The sequence below is a fragment of the Symphalangus syndactylus genome, chromosome X (genome assembly GCF_028878055.3).
Source record: "Symphalangus syndactylus isolate Jambi chromosome X, NHGRI_mSymSyn1-v2.1_pri, whole genome shotgun sequence".
Taxonomy (NCBI): domain Eukaryota; kingdom Metazoa; phylum Chordata; class Mammalia; order Primates; family Hylobatidae; genus Symphalangus; species Symphalangus syndactylus.
In genome coordinates, this window is record NC_072447.2 from 90854823 (window position 1) to 90877157 (window position 22335).

At 36.5% G+C, this 22335-nt stretch overlaps 1 protein-coding gene and 1 long non-coding RNA gene across 6 annotated transcripts in view; one reads left to right on the forward strand and one right to left on the reverse strand.

The window, feature by feature from the left end:
- LOC134735952 (uncharacterized) overlaps positions 1–13469 on the reverse strand; it is a 97778-nt gene extending 84309 nt beyond the window's left edge. Inside the window, exon 1 of the long non-coding RNA XR_010119556.1 lies at positions 13191–13469. This is a non-coding gene — a long non-coding RNA (uncharacterized lncRNA). The remainder of the gene's footprint in view (positions 1–13190) is intronic.
- Positions 13470–13685: 216 nt separating this feature from the next.
- Positions 13686–22335, forward strand: part of ZNF711 (zinc finger protein 711) — a 28832-nt gene continuing 20182 nt past the window's right edge. For 2 of the 5 annotated variants that reach the window (XM_055267303.2, XM_055267308.2), the window contains exons 1-3: positions 15553–15616; positions 16528–16786; positions 17146–17250. In XM_055267303.2, the coding sequence (XP_055123278.1) occupies positions 17172–17250 (79 nt within the window). In that variant the 5' untranslated portion in view covers positions 15553–15616; positions 16528–16786; positions 17146–17171. Of the gene's footprint in view, positions 13786–15496; positions 15617–16527; positions 16787–17145; positions 17251–22335 lie in introns of those variants that run through there. The other 3 variants (XM_063634283.1, XM_055267302.2, XM_055267309.2) reach the window with 3 other exon arrangements.

Consider the following 22335-nt stretch of genomic DNA (forward strand, 5'->3'; position numbering starts at 1 on the left):
AGGATCTCAAAGAGATACCTGCACTCCCATGTTCACTGAAACATTATTCATAGTAGCCAAGAGATGGAAACAAGCTAAATTTATACCCACAAATGAATGGATAAAGAAAATGTGGTATATGCATACAAAAGAATACTATTCAACCTTGAATATAAAGGACTTCCTGCCACTTGGATTAATATGGATGAAGCTGGAGGATATTATGCTAAAAGGAATAAACTAGTCACAGAAGGATAAATTTTGCATGATTCTACTTAAAGGCAGTATCTAAAATACTCAAACTCAGTGGGAGGTGGAGTAAGATGGCCAAATAGAAGATTCCAGTAATCATCCTCCCTGTGGGAACACCAAATTGAACAACTATCCACACAAAAAAGTACCTTCATTAGAACCAAAAATCAGGTAAGGGATCACAGTACTAGATTTAACTTCATATCACTGAAAGAGGCACTGAAGAAGACAGGAAACGCAGTCTTCAATTTCCAATGCCACCACTCCTCCATGCCAGGGCAGTGGCAGAGTGGTGCAAAGAGAGAACCTGTGTGCTTGGGGGAGGCAGAGTGCAAGGACTGTGAAACTTTGCATTAGAACTCAGTGCTCTCCTGCCACAGTGAAAAGCGACATCGGGCAGAACTCAGCTGGTGCCCACAGAGGGAATATTTAGACTAGCTCTAGCCAGAAGGCCATCCCAGTACTTGGAACCTGGGTTTCAGAAAGCCTTGCCACTATCGGCTAAAGTGCTCTGGGGATCTAAATAAACTTGAAAGGCAGTCTAGGTCATAAGGACTGCAATTCCTATGCAAGTACTCCTGCTGTGCTGGGCTTAGAGTTAGTGGACTTGGGGGACATGCAACCTAATGAGACACTAGCTGGGGCAGCCAAGGGAGTGCTTGCACCACCACTCCCACAACTCCAGGCACACAGCTCACAGCTCTGAAAGAAACTCCTTTCTTCTACTTGAAGAGAGGAGAGGAAGAGTAAAGAAGACATTGTCTTGCAACTTGGATACCAGCTCACCCACAGTAGGAGAGGGCACTGAGCCAAGTTGTGAGGCCCCATTACAAGCCCTGGCTCCCAGACAAAAATCTAGACACATCCTGGGCCAGAACAGAACCCATAAGCTTAAGGGGAAGAACCCAGTCCTGGCAAGATGAATCATCTGCTGAATAAACAGCGCTTGGGTCCTGAATGGTGCCCAGGCAACACTCAGTGTGGGTTTTGGGTGATACTCAGAGATGTGCTGGCTTAAGGTGGCGAGTGCTGGCTTAATCCAGCACATTCCCAGCTGGTGTGGCTATGGAGAGAGATTCCTTTTGTTTGAGAAAAGAAGAGGAATGTGTAAAGGGGACTTTGCCTTACAGCATGGCTACCAGTTCAGCCACAGTGAACAAGAGCACCAAGTAAGCTCTTGGGATCCCTGAATCCAGGCCTTGGCTCTTGGATGTCATTTCTAGACTTATATTGGGCTAGAGAAAAGCCCACTAACCTGTAGGGAGAGTCCCAGGCCTCGCAGCATTCACCATAACCGGCTGAATAGCCCTTGGGCCTTGAGCGAATATTGGTGGTGTCTAGGCAGTACTCGCCATGGCTCTGGGATGTTTGTGGCCACAGGAAGCAACTCCTTTGCTTGTGAAAAGAAAAGGGAAGAGTGTAAACGATTTTGACTTGTGGCTTGGGTCACAGCTCAGCCACACTAGAATAGAGCACCAGCTACATTTCTAAGGTTTCTAACTCCAGGGCCTGGCTCCTGGATGACATCTCTGGACCTGCCTGTGGACAGGGGAAACTTGCCATCCTGAAGGGAAAAACACAAACCTGGCTGGCTTCACAACATCCAGATTGTAGAGCCGTAGGGCCTTGAGTAAATATAGGCATAATCAGGTAGTGGTTACCGCAGGCCTTAAGTGAGACCCCCTTAACCTATTGGCTTTAGGTTTGATCCAGCACAGTGTCGGTGGTGGTGGCCACAGGGCTGCTTGTGTTAGCCTTCCCTCAGCTCCAGGCAGCTCAGCACAGAGAGACAGATTCCATTTATTTGGGAGAAAGTAAGGGAAGAGAAAAAGAATCTCTTCCTGGTAATCCAGAGAATTCTTCCAGATCTTAACCAAGACAACCAAGTCAGTAGAACCACAGTGTTAGTGGTCTTGGGGTGTCTCCTAATGAAGATATGGCTGCAGTGAACAAAAACTTAGAATACTGAAGTCCCTTCAAATACCCTGAAAGCCTTCCCAAGAAGAAAGGCTTCAAACAAGCCCAGACTGTGAAGATTATAAGAAATACTTAACTCTTCAGTGTCCACACACCAATGAACATTTACAAACATCCACCTAGGAAAACATGACCTCACCAAACAAACTAAATAAGGCACGAGTGACCAATCCCAGAGTGACAGAGATATGTGACCTTTCAGACAGATAATTCAAAATAGCTGTGTTGAGGAAACCCAAAGAAATTCAAGATAACACAAAGAAGGAATTCAGAATCCTATCAGATAAATTTAACAAAGAGGTTGAAATAATTAAAAAGAACGAAGCAGAAACTCTGGAATACAAAAATGTGATGGACGTACAGAAGAATGCATCAGTCTCTTAACTGCATAATTGATCAAACAGAAAAATGAATTATTGAGCTTTGAGATAGATTATTTGAAAATACACAGTGAGAAGAGACAAAAACAAAAAGAATAAAATGAATAAAACATGCATACAAGATCTAGAAAATAGCCTCAATAAGTGCAAATCTAAGAGTTATTGGTCTTAAAGAGGTGGTAGAGAGATAGAGATCAGGATAGACAGCTTGTTCAAAGGGATAATAACAGAGAATGTCCCAAACCTAGAGAAAGACGTCAATATTCAAGTACAAGGAGATTATAAAATACCAAGCAAATGTAACCTAAATGAGACTACCTTAAGACATCTAATAATCAAATTTCCAAAGGTCACAGATATAGAAAGGATACTAAACACAGCAAGATAAAAGAAATGAACATGCAAAAACACTCCAATGCGTCTGTCAGAAGACTTTTCAGTGGAAACTTTACAGGACAGGAGAGAGTGGCATGACATATTTAAAGTGCTGAAGGAAAAAAAAAAACTTTTACCCTGGAATAGCATACTCAGTGATATTATACTTTGAACATGAAAGAAAAATAAAGACTTTCCAGACCAACAAAAGCTGAGGGATTTCAGCAATGCCAGGTCTGTCCTATAAGAAATGCTGAAAGGAGTTCATCAGTCTGAAATAAAAGAGTGTTAATGAATAATAAGAAATCACCTGAAGGTACAAAATTCACTGGTAGTGGTAAATACACAGAAAAGCACAGAATATCATAGCACTGTAATTATGAATGTGTAAACTACTCATATCTTAAATAGAAAGACTAAAAGATAAATTGATCAAAAACAATAGCTACAACTTTTCAACACATAAGACAGTACATTAGGACATAAATAGAAATGACAAAAAGTTAAAATGGGGACACAAAGCTAAAGTGTAGTTTTCATTAGTTTTCTTTTTGCTTATTAGTTTGTTTATGCAATTAGTATTAGGCTGCCTTCAGTTTAAAGTAATGGATTACAAGACATTCTTTGTAAGCCTCATGTTAACCTCAAATCAAAAAACATACTACAGATTTACAAAAAATAAAAAGCAAGAAACTAAATCATGCTACCAGAGGAAATCACTTCCACTACAAGGAATACAGGAAGGGAGGAAAGAAGGACGAGAAGACCACAAAACAACCAGAAAACAAAAAACAAAATGGCAGGAGTAAATCCTTACATATCAATAATGACATAGAATGTAAATGGACTTAACTCTCTAATCAAAAGACATAGAATGGCTGAATGGATTAAAAAAAAAAATAAGACCCAACAATCTGCTGCTTATAAGAATCACACTTCACCCATAAAGACGCACATAGACTGAAAATAAAGGGATGAAAAAATATGTTCCATGCAAATAGAAACCGAAAAAGAGCAAGAGTAAATACACTTATTTGAGACAAAATAGATTTTAAGACAAAAACTATAAAAAGAAACAAAGAACGTTTCTTAATGATAAAAGTGTCAATTCAGAAACAGGTTATAACAATTATATGTGCAACCAACACTAGAGCACCCAGATACATAAAGCAAATATTATTATTGCTAAGAGAGAGATACACCCCAATAAAATAATAGATGGAGACCTCCCATTTTAGCATGAGACAGATCATCCGTACAAAAAATCAACAAAGAAACATTATACTTAATCTGCACTATAGACCAAATGAACCTAATAAATATTTACAGAATACTTCATCCAAAAGCTACAGAAGACACATTCTTCTCCTTAGCACGTGAATTATTCTCCAAGATAGGACAATATAAGTCTTAAGAAATTCAACAAAAAAATAAAATTACATCAAGTATCTTTTCTGACCACAATAGAATAAAACTAGAAATTAATTACAAGAAGAATTTTGGAAACTATACAAACACATAGAAATGAAACAACATGCTTCTGAATGATCAGTGGGGCAATGAAGAAATGAAGAAGGAAACTGAAAAATTTATTGAAACAAATGAAAATGGAAACACAATATACCAAAATCTGTGGGATATAGCCAAAGCAGTACTAAAAGGAAATTGTCTAGCTATAAGCACCTACATCAAAAAAGTAGAAAAACTTTAAATAAACAACCTAATGATGCATCTTAAAGAACTACTAAAGCAAAAACAAACCAAACCCGAAAATAGTAGAAAAAATAATAAAAAAGATCAGAGCAGAAATAAATGAAATTTAAACAAAAATACAATAAAACGATTGATGAAATAAAAAGTTAGTTTTTAAAACAGATTTTAAAAATAGACCAACTTTTAGCCAGACTAATCAAGATAAAAAGAGAGAAGACACAAATAAATAAAATTAGAGATGAAAAAGAAGACATTACTACTAATTCCACAGAAATTAAAAGAATCATTAGAGACTACTATGGGCAACTATATACCAATAAATTGGAAAACCTAGAAGAAATTGATAAATTCCTACACATGTACAACCTACGAAGATTGAACCATGAAGAAATTCAAAAGCTGAATAAACCAATAACAAGTAACGAGACTGAAGCTGTAATAAAGTCTCCAGTAACAAAAATCCTGGGACCCGATGGCTTCACTGCTGAACTTTACCAAACATTTAAAGAATTAATACCAATCCTATTCAAGCTATTCTGAAAAATAGAGGAAGAGGAGGGAATGAATACTTCTGGACTCATTCTATGAAACCAGTATTACCATGATGCAAAAACCAAAGACATATCAAAAAAGTAAGGCTACAAGTTAATATTCCTAACGAAAATTGATGCAAAAATCCTCAAAATTCTAGTAAACTGAATTCAACAACACATTAAAAATATTATTCTTCATGAACCAAGTGAGGTTATCCCAGAATGTAATTATGGTTCAACATATAAGAATCAATCGAAGTGATACATCATACTAACAGAATGTAGGACAAAAAACATATGATCATTTCAATTGATGCTGAACAGGCATTTGATAAAGTTCAACAATCCTTCATGATAAAAACCCTCAAAAAACTGGTAATAGAAGGAGTGTACCACAACACAGTAAAAGTCACACATGACAGACTCACAGCTAGTATCATAATGAATGGGGAAATACTGAAAGCCTTTCCTTTAAGATACAGAACATGACAAGGATGCCCACTTTCATGAGTATCATTCAACATAGTACTGGAAGTCTTACTTACACCAATCAGACAAAAGAAATAAAGTGCATCTGAATTTAAAAGGAAGAAGTCAAATTATCCTTGTTTGCAGATGCTATGATCTTATATTTGGAAAACTATGAGAACTGGTAAACAAATTCAGTAACATTACGGGATACAAAATCAGTAGCATTTCTATATGCCAACAGTGAACAATCTGAAAAAGAAATTTTTTAAAATCCCGTTTAAAATATCCACACATAAAATTAAGTACCTAGGAATTAATGAACTAAATTAAAGGTCTATATAATTAAAACTATAAAACACTGATGAAATAGATTGAATAGGACAAAACAATAAAAAGATAATCTATGTTTGTTAGGATTGCTACAAGCAGCAATCCTAAAATTTATACAGAACCACAAAAGATGCAGAATAGCTAAAGCTATCTTAAGCAAAAAGAACAAAGCTGGAGGAATCACATTACCTGACTTCAAATTATACTACAGAGCTATAGTAAACAAAGCAGCATGGTCTTGGCATTAAAATAGACACATAAATTAATGGAACAGAATAGAGAACCAATTCCGAATGAATATCCAGAAACAAATCCACACACCTACACTGAATTCATTTTCAACAAAGGTGCCAAGAACATACACTGGGGTAAAGACAGTCTCTTCAATAAATGGTGCTGGGAAAACTGGATTTGTATACACAGAGAATGAAACTAGATCCCTATTCCTCACCATATACAAAAAGCAAATCCAAATAGATTAAGTACTCAAATATAAGACTTCAAGCTAATAAACTACTAATAGAAAACATTGGGGGAAACTCTCCAGTACATTTATCTGGGCAAAGATTTCTTAAGTAATACCCCAGAAGCACAGGACCAAAGAAAAAATGGACAAATAGGATCATATCAAGTTAAACAGCTTATGCACAGCAAAGGAAATAATCAACAAAGTGTACAGACAATTCGCAAAATGGGAGAATATATTTGCAAACTACCCATCTGACAAGGGATTAATAACCAGGACATATACGGAGCTCAAACAATAGGAAAAAAATCTAGTAATTCAATTTAAAAATGGATCAAATATCTGAGTAGACATTTCTCAATAGAAGGCATACAAATTGCAAACAGGTGTATAAAAACATGCTCAACATAACTGATAATCAGAGAAATGCAAATCAAAACTATAGTGAGATATTATCTCACCCCAGAAAAAATGGATTTTATCCAAGACAGGCAATAACAAATGCTGGTGAGTATGTGGAGGAAACAGAACTCTTGTACACTGTTGGTGGGAATGTAAATTAGTACAACCACTATAAAGAACACTTTGGAGGTTCCTCAAAAAACTAAAAGTAGAGCTACCATATAATCTAGCAATCTCACTGCTATATATATACCCCAAAGAAAGGAATTCAGTATATTGAAGAGGTATCTGCATTCCCATGTTTGCTGCAGTATTGCTCACAATAGCCAAGATTTGGAAGCAACCTAAGTGTCCATCAACAAATGAATGGATAAAGAAAATGTGGTACATATATACAATGGAGTACTACTCAGCCATAGAAAAGAATGGCATCATGTCATTTGCAACAACATGGATGGAACTGGAGGTCATTATGTTAAGTGAAATAAGCCGGGCACAGAAACAAACTTTGCATGCTCTCACTTATTTGTTGGAGCTAAAAATTAAAACAATTGAACTCATGGAAATAGAGACCAGAATGATGGTTACTAGAGTCTGGGACAGGCAGTGGGAGGTTGGGGGAAGTAGGGATAGTGAATGGGTACAAAAAATATAGTCCAATAGAATGAAAAAGAGCTGGTGTCTGGTAGTATAGCAGTGTGACTACAGTCAACAATAACTTATTGCACATTTAGAAATAACTAAAAGAATATAACTGGATTGTCACACAAAGAAATGATAAATGCTTGAGATGAGAGATACTCCATTTTCCCTGAGATGTGTTTATTACACATTGTATGCCTGTATTAAACTATTTCCTGTATCCCACAAATATATACATCTACTATGTACCCATAATATTAAATACAAAAAATACAATAAAATTGTCAAACTCATAGAATGAAAGAGTAAAATGGTGATTCTTAGGGGCTGGGGGACTGGGAATTGTGCAGTTGTTTTTAATTTGTGTAAAGTTTCGGTACTCAAGATGATTAATATTTACAAATATGCTGTACAATATTGTGCCTTTAGTTAACAATACTGCATCGTACAACTAAATATTTGTTGAAAGGGTTGATCTCATGTTAAGTGTTCTTATCACGATAAATAAAATAAAATAAAATAAAACAAAATAAAATAAAATAAGCTGAGTGAACCCTAAAGAGGATAAACACAAAAAGTCCAAGCCCAGACATATTATATTCAAACTGCTTATAATTAAATACAGAGAAAAATTTGAAACTGCAATTTTAAAAATGCCATTTACAATAGCTCCTAAAACTGAACATGTTTGGTACAAACCTAACAAAGCATGCACAGAATGTATATACTGAAAATGACAAAACACTGATGAAACAAATCCAAGAAGACCTAAATAAATGGACATACTGTGTTCATGAATAGAAGAATCATTATAGTAATGATGTCAATTCTCCCTCAAAGAGATCTATAGATTAACACAATATCAACCAAAATCCCAGCAGAAATTTGTATAGATATAGACATGCTGATATTCAAATTTACATGTAAAGACACAAGAACTAGAATAGCTCATTACATTTTGACAAAGAAAAACAAAGAGGAATCACACTACTTAATTTTAAAAGTTACTGTAAAGCTAGAGTAATCAAGTCAGAGCAGTGTTTGTAAAGGGATAGATACACAAATCAACGGAACCTAAAAAATAGGACAGATATGCACCTACACGAATATGGCCATTTGATATTTTTACAAAGATACACAGGCAATTCAGTGGAGAAAAGGTTGTCTTTTGAACAAATATTGCTGGAACCTTTGAAAATGAACCTTAACCTGAATTTCACACCTTATATAAAGACCAACTCAAAATAATTAATATATGTAAATGTAAAAACTAAAAAGTTAAACTTTTAGGGAAAAAAAACCTTAAATCTGACACCAAAGCACAACACATGCAAGGAAAAAAAATGACAAATTTGACTTCATCAAATTTGAAAACATTTTTTCTGCCCAAGGCACGGTAAAGTGAATGAAAAGACCTAGTAATGATGTACAGAAAATATCTGATAAAGGACTAGTATCCAGAAAATGTATTTTTTTTAAACTCTGAAAACTCAATAGTAAGGAAACAACCACATTAAAAGATGGGCAAAGAACTTAAACGGACGCTTCATCAAAGAAGTTATGGCAAATAACGACACAAACAGGTGTTAATTATTAGCTATTAGACAAATTATTAGCTGTCAGACAATGAGATATCACTATACAACTATCTGATCAGCTGAAATAAAGAATAATGACAATACCAAATGTTGTCAATGATGAAATTATTACAGGGTTCAGGTGATGACGGCCTGAAGTCCTTAATAAACTTTTTCATCTCATGTTTCACCCACTGATGATCCTTGCCTGGATCTGTTACATCATTGGAGGTTGTAAAATAGTGATTTTCTACATTTATTTCTGGATTTTTTTCTACATTTACTAACTGTATTTCTTGCAAACAGAACTTTCTCTTATCAAACTAGGGCTTTCTTGTTGTTCTGAAAGTTTGACAGAAAAAGCAGAATAAAATACTGATTTTTTTTTTCTTTTGACTGCTAATTGTCAGAATAAGGAGTCAATGTTCTATTTACCTTAAATGGTATTCAATGAGGTTTCATTCTTTGGGAGTAGGGGGATCCCTCTCTACCAATATCACTAATCAACTCATGCATTTTTATATAGTCAATGTGTTTTCATCATTCAAAGTTACTATTATTGTCTGACGCTCCTGTGTACTCTTTTTTTTTTTTTTGTATTTTTAATAGAGACGAGGTTTCACCGTGTTAGCCAGGATAGTCTCGATCTCCTGACCTCGTGATCTGCCTGCCTCGGCCTCCCAAAGTGCTGGGATTACAGGCGTGAGCCACCGCGCCTGGCCTCCTGTGTACTTTTGACATTAGACTTTGATGGTACCCCTGCTCTCTGATACAATATGTCACAATCTCATCTTATTTGTTTTTTTTTTTTTATCTCAGACTTGGAATTAGCTATTCCCCCCAAGGAGTCCTGGTACCTTTTACATGGGATAGTATTTACAGACTTTTTGTGTGTCATTTTGTATTTTTTATTAGACTATTTTAAAGGAAAAATTGTACTCTCAATGTTCATTTAAATTATGGTAGTTTTATTATAATGTTACTTAAATATGAACAGCAGTAGAGCCATATGTATATGAATGCTTTGTTTGGGTACACATGGACATAAAGATGAGAACAGACACTCAGGACTACTGAAGAGGAGAGAGAAGGAGGGCGGGCAAGTACTAAAAAACTCCCTGTTGGGTACTATGTTCACTACCTGAGTGATGGGATCATTCATACACCAAACTTCAGCATCACGCAATATACCCAGGTAACAAGCCTCCACATGTATCCCCTGAATGTAAAACAAAAGTTGAAATTTTAAAATAAAATAGAAAAAAATGGATGCTTTGGGCTTATGATGCCTATATAATTATAAAACCACACAATAAACAACAAAACCAATAATTTAACAGCATTAACTTCATGTTATGCATGATATTGTTTTGCTGAAATTAAATTGCAGCTCACAACATGAATATGACTCTGTATTGGCATATTGAATGTGGTTTGCCTTACTCACTTCCCCCACCACTCTATTCTAACTACCAAGAAATTGTATTATGTATAGTGAACCTGATAGAACTACATAATTTAAAAACAAAGTATGACACCTTCACTTCAAATCAGCTAAAAACAATTAAAATACTACTATCTGGTGTCAATGTGCTGTAAATACAAATGTGAGTGTTGATAATGTATGACAGTATTTAGTTATAAGGAGGTTTTCTAGATAACCCAGAATATCCTCATGTTAATTTACTTTAGATTATCTCCTTGGGAGTTGCCCAGGTTACAGTGAAAGCAGGGTATGAGTTTTCCTAGATGAGGCTGAGATTGAAGATAATATAGTTGACGACAAACTGTGAGTCCAGAGGCAGAAGGGACAGCAATTTTTTAAATGTACCATAGCAAAACACTATTAGTTGGCCAGGATTACCAAGGCTAGTAGAGGGAATGATGTGAACCACCTACACAACAAAGAAGCTACAAATTACAAAGTTTATAGTACCTAATTAATATTATTGGTCTTGAGACTAATATGAAACTTCAAAAATGCTAACACATGCATATAAAAACAATACTATTTTCCAAAATAGCATAAACAGCCAGGTCTAACAGTTTTTTTTCCCATTTATTAGTCAGTTTCCCATTTATTAGTCAGTTTCTTCCTTTAAATAAGTATTGGCCAAATATCTAAAGGACATCCCCCAGCTGGGATTCCCAAAACTCTCTTTTTGTACTTGTCTGGGTGTTATCCTTGACTTCTAGTGGAAATTGATAGCAATGTTTAAGCAGGGGAGTAAGATAATCAGTTTTGTTTGTTTTGTTATGCAAGTGAATTCAGTGATGGTGTAGACTCTACACTGTAAAAGATATCAAGTGGAGCAGAGAAATAAGTCAGAAGACTATTACTACTGTCCCATTGGTGAGGGCCTCACTGAAGTGAAAATGGAATGGGGAGAATCAATTTGATATATTTTTCTGATTTTGTCATTTTTGATTTGGGAAATTGGTGAGTAAATGGACACAGAGGAACTAGTTAGCAAGGTGTTGCAATAATCCAGTTATGAAGGTATGTGAACCTGAACAAAGTAATGATAATAGGTAAAAGGGGGATTAATTCCATAGATATTAAAGAGGAAGAATTCTCAGGATATTTTCATTGACTAGATGTTTGGAGAAAGACGGAAGAGCAAGGATGGCCTTCAGGTTTTAAAAATTATCTCCCACAGTGTACCATTCATAAAGGTGATTGATGTAAAAACCCCACATCTTTCTCAGCTTTCTTCCTTGAGTGTCCTGTTGGAATTGCCATGGGACAAGACTATAAGTAGTATTTGCCAGGCTATCCAACATAGAAAAATGTCATGTATGAGGACACACTCATAAAAATTTCTTTCTTCTTCTAGAATGGAAAATAAAAGCTTAAGTAAATGAAACCTACAGAGGTGGGCAAACTATGGCCAACAAGCCAAATCTGGACTGCTGCCTGTTATTCTATGGACTATGACTAAGAGTGATGTTTACATTTTTAATTGTTGAAAAAATTCAAAGAAGAATAATTTTTCACTGCGCATTAAGATGAAATAAAATTCAAATGTCAGCGTTCATAAATAAAGTTCTACTGGAACACAGCCATGCTCACTTATCTCTCCCTGGAACTCAAAAGTAAGGAAAACAAATATTTTACCATCATTACACATGCACATATGCACATACACACACACACACCACATGCGCGCACACGAGCATGCTCCTTCTCTGTGCCCACTGTGGACGGGCTTTGCAGAAAGTGCATTTCTTGCAGAGAAACTTTGAACCTCACACTGGAAGGTAATTTACCAATCTCTTATCTATCTATTTATCATACTTCACGTTTTAGTAATAACTGGATTTCACCCTTTTCAAGCTTGGAAATTATATCTCCTCATTCTGCTGAATGTGTCTATGGCCACTTTGGGGCTACAATGGCAGAGCAGAGTAGTTGTGACAGAGACGCTATAGCCCTCAAAAAATATTTTGCTTACTACTATTTATTTACAAAAATAAAATATTTACTATCCGGCCCTTTATATGGAAAGTTTGCCGACTCCTGGTCTACTATGAGCCAGGTACTGTGCTAGGACTTTCACATCTTCTATAATTTTACCAAAAGCTTTAGTGGTATATTAGGTTATAGAGACCTGAAGAATGTATCTAGAATCTAGAATAATAACATGCTTTATTTGTAAATATTCAAATGATTTGCAAAGATAAAGAGTTACTTTCTTTAGGATCCTATCCTTTCCCTGCTTAAACACTGTTATTGATTCCAAATGCTTATAGAATTAAAGCTAAAATAGGCAAAACATAAGACCCTTTGCTTACGCAATCTAGTCCCCACCTACCTTTCATCACATCTCATCACCCTTTTCCCCACCCCTCACCCAATGAATTTCTCACTGTCCTCCCACTTTTTGCAGACAGAAGCTGAAAGTGACACATTCATGAGATATTTAGTGTCCACTTCATTGAGGCCCCTTGTTCACCTTTTCCTTTCTATACCTTTCTTCACTCTCCTTCACTTTCTTCATCGAATTGTCTACCATTACAAAATAGAAAAGAAATGAAGGGAGGGAGGAAGGGAAACTGTAACACACACAGGTTTTATTGGGGTGAGGCATACCTCTTATCACTCTGGTCAGTCTAATTTGTCAAATCCTCGAGGGTAGGGCCGATACATTTCTTTTTTAACGTCGTCCAACATCTATTAGAGGTTCAGTCATTGATTCTCCCCCTCCCTTTCTTCGTTTCCCTTGGGAAACCTGGAAAACAGAAAATCTTCCCACAGAAACTCCTCAGGGGCGCGCCAAGATCTGGGCTTGCGCACTTGGACTTGGCCGGCGCTCAGCCCCCGCCGCAAGCCGGCGGGGTCTCGCACTAACCTAGCGCGGGCGCCTCGAACTCCCGCGCGCGCGCGTGCACGAGACCCCCCTTTGGCCCCCTACCCTGCAGCAAGGGTAGCGTGACGTAATGCAACCTCAGCATGTCAGCAGCAATATAAAGGAGAACGAGGCGGCGCGCCTCCCAGACGCAGAGTAGATTGTGATTGGCTCGGGCTGCGGAACCTCGGAAACCCGAATGTGAGGACCTTAAGGGATCCACAGCTGCCGCCCCCCGCAGCCATCCAGAGCGCGGTCACAGTCCGACTGGCGGCACGGAGGCGGCGGCGGCGGCAGCGGCGGCGGCAGCAGCAGCGGCAGCTGTAGCTGCAGCAGCAGGTAAGGAGACTCCTGACGAGAAACTAGAGGGACGTGGATCCACCGCGTTCACTGTCTCTTGTCTGAGGGGAGGAGAGGCTCACACCCAGCGTGTAGCGTAGGGCGAAGGGAACAATGGAAGTGGCGTCCAGTCCCTGAGCTTTCCTCCCGCCTCGGGCGGAGTTTTCCTCTTCAGCCGCAGCCGGGGGCTGGAGGAATTGAGGGAAGTAAGGGTTTTCCCCCTTAGCCAACCTCCTCTTTCCCTAGGCCAGAGCCCCAGGGAGCTAGAGCCGTCGTTGAGACCGTCGGTGGTTTAGGGTGACGGGAAAATGGCGGAAAACAAAACGGTGAAGTGAAGAATGCAGCGTCCCCCTGGCATTTTCTCTCAGCTATCCCTCCATCCCATATTCCTTTCACTGGCGCCCCAGTCGCCTCGCCCCCGCCCCCTGACCGAGCTAATAGTAACCTTTGGAATGCGCGAGGGATGGCGGCGTGTGCGAGGAAGTGGCACCGAATCGGCATTTTAGGGGATTGGGAGCCGTCAGAGCCTGGGAGTTGGGGGGAGGGGGGGGCGTGTGCGACAACTGTCGCCTACACTAAAACACCACCATTTTGGTTCCCAACCGTCTCCCACGTAGCGGGGCAGAGGAAGCTGGAGGAGGCTGAGGGGCTGGGCAGCGCGGCGTGGGTAGCAGCGGTGGCGACCGCTGCACCAAGTGAGAGGAGGGAGGAGGGGAAAGGGTATTCTTGTCTCATCGGTTTCTTCCTTTCTACTGCGAAGGTTCTCTTGTTAGGTTTAAGATCTAGTCAGATGGGTAATACCTCAGAGGGCACGTGTGTGCATTCTGCTCGAAATGATTGAAACTTGGCATGGTCGTGGGAAAAGGAGACTTATGCGGGAGGAGGGCTGCGTCCAAAGCTGCAATACTGCTACTTGCCAGGGCTCCTTTGTCTCCCATCTCTGCAAATACTACTTTCGCATTCTCTTGTTCTGCCGCCTTACCATTTCTCGTCTATCTGTCACCCTATTGACATCACTAAGAAGCTAGGTCCTGAATGAGCTATGTTAGAAGAGACAGATTTTCTTTTTGTGATTTCTACTCCCCATGCATTAATGGAAAGATGTTTACTTGAAGCGTACTTGGTGGGTTATCTCCATTCAATAAGGATGTGAGATACACTCTAGAGAAGACCAAGAAGCCTAGCTATCTCTAATGATTATTAAATACTTAACACACTGCTCTTTTCATACCTCATTTATTATTGATTTTATTGAAACTTCCTATGTGGGGAAAGATACCCCGGTTTATTTATTTGGTATTCACACAGTGTAATACTTTTATAATAGTTGCACTATGTGTTGTAATTTTTACACTTCATTGAGTGCTAGTGAAGACTTTTCAGTATGGATTTGGCAAGGATAAAGCTTGCCCTTGATTCTCTTTCACTTTCTAAAATAAGGTGTTGTTTGTGATTTTTAAGATGTGCTTTAGAGAAGATTTTGGTTTAATCAAGTGGTAGCATTCTAAGTATAATAACGTTGCTAATGTAGTCAGTAGTTGTTTTTGTTGGAATCCTTTGGGTTGCTTTTAAGATTACTATAGATTTGAGCATATGAACCCTTCCCAGCCTCACTATGCAAGTTCAGGTGTAAAGAAAAATATTAAGTTGTGTAAGAAACTTAGTTTAAAATATTTTAAAGTATCTGATTTTGAATGTATTTTTCTAATAGGTAAAGAGAGCGTTTTCTCAAAGAAAATAACATAGCACAGAAGGAAAAATAAAAAGAAATTACTGCAGATTTTACTTTATGTAAGAAAATCTACAGTTTCTTCGAGACACTCATATAAAGGTGATTAACAAATTATTTATTGTTTTATCTTATTTAACAGTTAAATAAAATTAAGTTTTAAAAAACATTTTAAGACATTTGTAGTTGTTCTATTAGTTATGTGGTAAAGAAAGTAATTACTCTAATTAAAATCCAAATAGTACACTGTTTTAAATGTTAAGAACAAGTCTCTTTCAGATTTATTTTGTTAACACACAGGTAGTTTATTGTGAACTGTCTTGGCCTCTGGGCCTCATTTTGCATAATAGCAAAGCAGAAAACAATGTGGCATTTGAAAAAAGATACACAACTAAGAATTTCTAAAAATGTGAAGTTTTGCTCATATATAAAGTAATTGTCTGAATCGTTTGTTGTACAGAAATGTCACCTACTTCTGTAGCATATTTATGTATACACCTGAAATAGTGATAGGGGTTCCTCTGTGAGACTCTCCTGCCTCCTGAATACCAATTTAGCCATCCCCCTTTATTTAAGAATATATTAAGCTGTATTACGTGTCACCTTTCTGAAACTTTCATTAAGGATGCAGCTTTATCTGTTGTGCAATATGGTACAATTTATTAAGCACTGCTATGTGAAAAGGAGATAAATGCCTTATAAAATTGACAGGTTTTTGTTGATTTACTTAGAATCTTATGTTTGAAGAGAAAATGCACGTATATATGTCTAAGAAATATATTGAGTGACAGCATCTGACTTTATGTTCCATACTATCAAATGATCGTAAATATAGGATAAGTCATTTGAAATGAAATAGATTGAGCCCTTGTTTTCAAAACCACCATGAAGCTAGCATAATTTTATTAATCACTAATAAAAAGTCATTTGTACAATTACAAGTAAATGATATGCTGAGATAAATAATTTGCTAAATGTTTGTATGTGATCGATCTTATTTTTACCATATTTAGGAAGCAGTCATGTTTCATGAGTCCTCAAAACTGAGACAAGAGAATGTAGTAGAGTGAGGCCAGAAGTCCTTACTGGTTCAAAGAACTCCGGGGAAACTGGGATAGAACATTTTACATTATAAGTAGAACCCTGGGAGCCAGAGGTGAATACAAGTTTATCTGCAGAGCTCCGCTGCAGGGCTGATCTGGGTCTGGAAGAAATGGATGAGAGCCAGTGGATGAAATTCACTAATACTAGACATCTGAGTCCTCTAGTAATGTATAAATATCCTAACTATTATTTGTTGTCATCTCGTTCTTCTTTTATAACCTGTGTTTTAACTGGAACTTTAGCACTGCAGTTTTGTTGTTTTGCTTTCTTCTACCACTTCCCTATGGCTCATCAGCTTGACTGTGCCTTCGTCTCCATTATTTTTGGTTTACTTCCACTTGGCACTTCTTTTATTTATGGTTGTCACACAAAGCATCTAACCATGGTTTTTCTTTGTTTTGCTTTCTTTTGTAATGAAGCTTTCCACACTTGGTTGAAAGGCATATTGTCAATTGCATTTTTTTCTCAAAACAACTAACTTTGGGCTAAATGTATTAAAACTATTTTAAAAGCCATTTCTTTTGCAGATATTGGTGAATGAACTTTGCTAAGTATGGATTCAGGTGGTGGAAGTCTTGGATTGCACACGCCAGACTCTAGAATGGCCCATACCATGATTATGCAAGATTTTGGTAAAGCATTTTCTTTGTTGTATTTTCTTCTTTTTTAAAAGTAAGGGGATAATAAAAATAAATAAGTTGAGGAAGGGGTGAATTACAATGAAAACTTGTTCTTTTACTAGGAAAATATATTTGTAGAGCTTATTCTCATAAAGCTGTGTGTCAGTGGTCTACTTAACATCACTCTTACAATTTAGGGGAAGGTTGTGTTAGGGACACTTGAAATATAGTGGTAGTATGTTACTGGAAATGAAAAACTCAATTTACATAAATAACTGCATAATTATATCACATTCTGTTCTGATAGTATATATCAGCTCTCAGGTGTAGGAAATGTTAAACTGGCTTTCTAAAACACATTTTAAGTTGCATTGTTAATAAAGTTGGAAAAAGAAGTGCTTATATCAACTAAAAAAATAAGATGCTTATATGGTGATATGCAAAATCATGCACTAGGTGATTATCACTGTGATGCTATTTCCACAGAAAGTTGTTACCATTAGAATACATTTTTCTTTCTCTTTTTTTTTTTTTTAAAACAAAAAAAAAGAGGCCGGGCTTGGTGGCTCATGCCTGTAATCCCAGCACTTTGAGAGGCCAAGGCTGGTGGATCACGAGGTCAAGAGATTGAGACCATTCTGGCCAGCATGGTGAAACCCCGTCTCTACTAAAAGTACAAAAAATTAGCCGAGCGTAGTGGAGCACGCCTGTAGTCCCAGCTAGTCAGGAGGCTGAGGCAGGAGAATTGTTTGAACTCATGAGGCGGAGGTTGCAGTGAGCTGAGCTGAGATGGTGCCACTGCACTCCAGCCTGGTGACAGAATGAGACTCAGTCTCAAAAAAAAAAAAAAAAAAGAGTCCTTACTCTTGTGGCTAGGTTTGTAAGTAGCCTCTTAACAGTACTCATTTTGAAGAGGATGCCAAGAATCCATTGACATTCAACAAATAAACTGAATTTGGCCAGGGATGATCTGAATTACAGAGGAGATAGAGCTATTTGAAGTATAAAAGGCAGGGATGAGATCAAAAGAGTTGAAGATAAGATTGGAGTGAAAGCAGAAAAGACAAATAGTGAACTGCGATAAAAGAACAGGAAACGAGGTAATATGGAATTGTTGAAGCTGAAATTAGTGATGAGGGAATAGAACTGTGATACTTTGCTAAGTTAAGAAAATGCTACTACTGTTCGTTGATAATGTGGTTGAATGTATCATTTGGTCCCCTGTAGTAAATCCCACAGTAACGGAAGTCAGTAAAGCCATATTCTAGTCATGGCAGTGCTGTTAACTAGCTGTGTAAACTTGGATAAATTACTGAATTCCCTTTTATAATGACTGCACTAGATAACATTTAAGGTCCTCTCCAGTTATAGAATTCTTTGACATTTCTTTCTGATGAATAAAGTTAAGTAGTCCAATATTGGATGTGAGTTAATTGATGAAATACAAAGAAATCATGGATGTATTCTTCTGAAAGCTAAGTGAATTGTGTTGACTACGGATGATTTAGAAATGACTTTGGGTGAAAAAAACCTCATCAATAAATTCTAGAGGAAGGATAATAGGGCCAAAGAGTAAGAGATTAAAGATATTCCCATGAATTCTTTAGTAGAGCGTTGATAGTTTTTAGAATAATGGAACACTGGAATTTCAGTATGATAAATAAATTTTGGTTGAAATGTCAACTTTACTTTTTTACCTTTTAAAATAAGATATTTTTTAAAATGGAAGTATTATAGTAGTTTCTCCATTTAATACAAAATATTACCTCTCCTATAGCATTTGGTAAAGTGCCAAAACTCACTTCATTTCTGAAGAGGTTGGCTATATTAGCTAGTAAAGTGTGATTCCTTTCAAAAGATGAAAAAAAATCTGATTGGTGCTGGTGAATATTTACATAATGTTCCTTTTAACCTTCCTTTCCATTGTTTATCCTCAATGTCTTTAGAATTAATTACTCCTTTATTACATCTACTACTTTTATTCTTTTAGTTGTTAGGGGAATAGAATATGCATATTGAAATATTTAACATATATGTGTTTTCTTCTTTACTTTTTATTCAGATACATTCACATACCATTCCATTCATCCATTTTTATAAAGTATACAATTCAATGGTTTTTAGCATATTCACAAAATTGTATGACCATCACTAGTACCTAGTTTTAGAACATTTTCTTATCCTAAAAAAAAACACCTCATACCCATTAGCAGTCATTCCCCATTCTGCCTCTCCCCATCAGCCCTAGGCGGCCACTAATCTTTCTGTCTGTGGATTTAATTATTCTGAACATTTTATATAAGTGGAATCATATATGGTCGTTGTGTCTGGCTTCTTTCACTTAGCATGTTTGTAAGTGTCATCCATGTTATAGCATGTATCAGTATATACTTCATTCGTTTTCACTGCCAATGATATTCCGTTGTATGAGTACACCACATTTGATTTATTTGTTTATCAGTTGATAGATATTTGGGTTGTTGAAATATTTTTAATCCACTAGAAATATTTTGTGTTTGACAAAGTAAGCTTTGCATCTTAGATTGGAGTATGAGTGCCTTTGGAGGTGTGTGATAGTATGCCAAGGCATATCTGAAACCACAGAATAAATAGCACAGCCTCTTGGAATTTTTTTTTTCATGTAAATTGAGGAGAATATATATACACACATATACCTATACACAATTATAGCTGCATAAATATGTAGAAAGTAAGATTTTCATTCACTCTCCCCTCCCTTTTTATAAATAATAAAATTGAAAGGTTTGCAAACTCCTAATTTTTAATTAGTATTTTCATATTATTATTTAAAGCCCTCTCTAAAATGAATTTAATAGAGTAAACTGATTTATATCAGAAAAAAGTTTAAAGACACTTTTTGTTGTTTTTGTTGTTATATACCTGTTTATGATTTAACTGTCTGGTAGTATTTTGAGTTAGTGGTTTTTACAAATGATGCATTCTTTTTAAATTTCATTTTTATGCTCTCTTAAATCAAGGTATATAAATCAATAGCAATTAAATTACTTTTGCATTTTTGGTGAGACTATTTTTCTGAATTTGCTATTAGATCAAGAATAACTAATATGGGTAATGCTCACTCGTTTGTGCTTAGGGATAATGTTGACCTGAAATATGTTAAGTTTCCATTTGTCCTTGGTAAATTCTGAACTTTTAAAAGGCAGTAACTCTCACTCTGTTTTTGATATGCAGTTCCCAGCACAATTTCATTTATAGGCATTTTCATTTTTTGTATGATATTTTGTGAAATGCAAAGGTTGTCAAACAGACCTAAACCTAAAAAGACCTTTATTGGGGGACTTTTGGAAATTTTAGCCCTGATAACTTAGATTTCTTCTGAAAGCAGCCCCCCCATGCTTATTTTACCTCCCTGTTAAAATTTCTAAATTCTAAAATTTCATTAGAAATTAGATACGTTCTCTTTAAATTTTGTCAGCGTCAAAACTTAGATATTTGCAGCCCATAAATTATTGACATTTGTGAAACTTAGAGTTTAACATACACAGAGGTAACCAAATAAGAACACTGTGGCACAAGATCTCCAAATTCTGTAAGGTTCTTGGTTGGTACAATACAGAAAATCTGAAACATTAATTTAATGCAGAATTCATTGGACCAATTTGTTTTGAAGAGTATTTGAGACTTAGAAATTTACAACTTTGTTCAATAACCTTGCTGGTGTCTCAGTATAATAGCTGTCCTTGAAGTATGAGATTGAATTTAATAGTTGTTTAAGATTTTAATGCTGCAAAAAGTCTGTGTTGTTTTAGGATATAAATAGCAAAACACCCTTAGATAGTGGCCCAAGACAGACCTGACATGTAACAGATTTTATGCTGTCATTCTGGTGATGTTCCAAGTATTCGTATTTAAATGGAATAACTTTAATAAAATGGGAAATACTTGAAATCAGGACATGTTTCTTACTGTTGCCTAATCATTTAATTTTATACTTTTTAAATGATTTTTTCTTATTGTTTATAATTTTCTAAGCTAGTAAGATAAATTATTAATGCAATTTAATGCTGTTTACCAAATGATTTAAAATTTAAATGAGCGACCACGTGATAGGCCATTTTACTGTTTATCTTAAGCTATTCCTCTAGCTGTGCCTCACTTAGTTAATCTTACACATCTCTTTAAAAAACAGTATCTAGGGTAAATATACTCTAACCTCTTCCCAGGCAAGTAGAAAAAAGGCAGTCTGGAGTCAAACAATGAGTTCAGTTTCCAGCCAGGACCTTGTGGCAACCTTATATAACATCTGTAAACCATAGTTTCTCCTTATTTAAAATGAGAATAATCGCACTCACCTTATACAGATTAAATGAGATGATACTTGTATTAGCAGGTTGCTTGTTGGATAGTCAGTGCTCAATAAATATAGCTAATCTATAGCTAAGTGACTTTGTTTAGAAAGTCAGTGGAATCTAACAGATGAACTGATAAGAAGAACAAACAAAATTTAATAAGAGATATCTTGGATCTTGGTCTAAGTAATCTGCTGGTACCCTGTGAGGGACTTATCAATTCTTGGTCTAGGATCCTTGAGAGCATTTGGTTCAGGATAAACAAACATATTTGGATTTATTTATTTAGTTTTTTAGATCTGATCTATTTTGACTTGTAAGTTCTTGCTAGAGGCTAGGTGAACTAGCACTGTTCCTTCAGTCTATCTTCTTAGAGTCCACCCAACCAGGTTGATCTGAACCCAGGTCCCCACTAGCATTATTCTACCCTTCTTTCCTTCCTGATGGTCTACTTTCAGGAACCAGACTAATCTTCAGCAGTGTTCTAAAATAAATGGAATTTCCCATATTTTAAATCTTTGGTTTGTGAAAAGATTTTTGTGAATTAGTCATTTTATTGTTTAGATATATAGAATTCCAGTACAGTTAATTTTACAGGATTAATATTTTAATTTTTTCCTTGCTAAAAAACCACATTTCCAGTCTGATTAAATGCTAAATTTGAACCCCCACCTCCTCCCCATTTCTGAAATGCCCAGTGGAGTAACAACCGAATTAAAAATATTTGTTTTATACATACTCTCTTCGTGTACCAGACTTCCAGGAT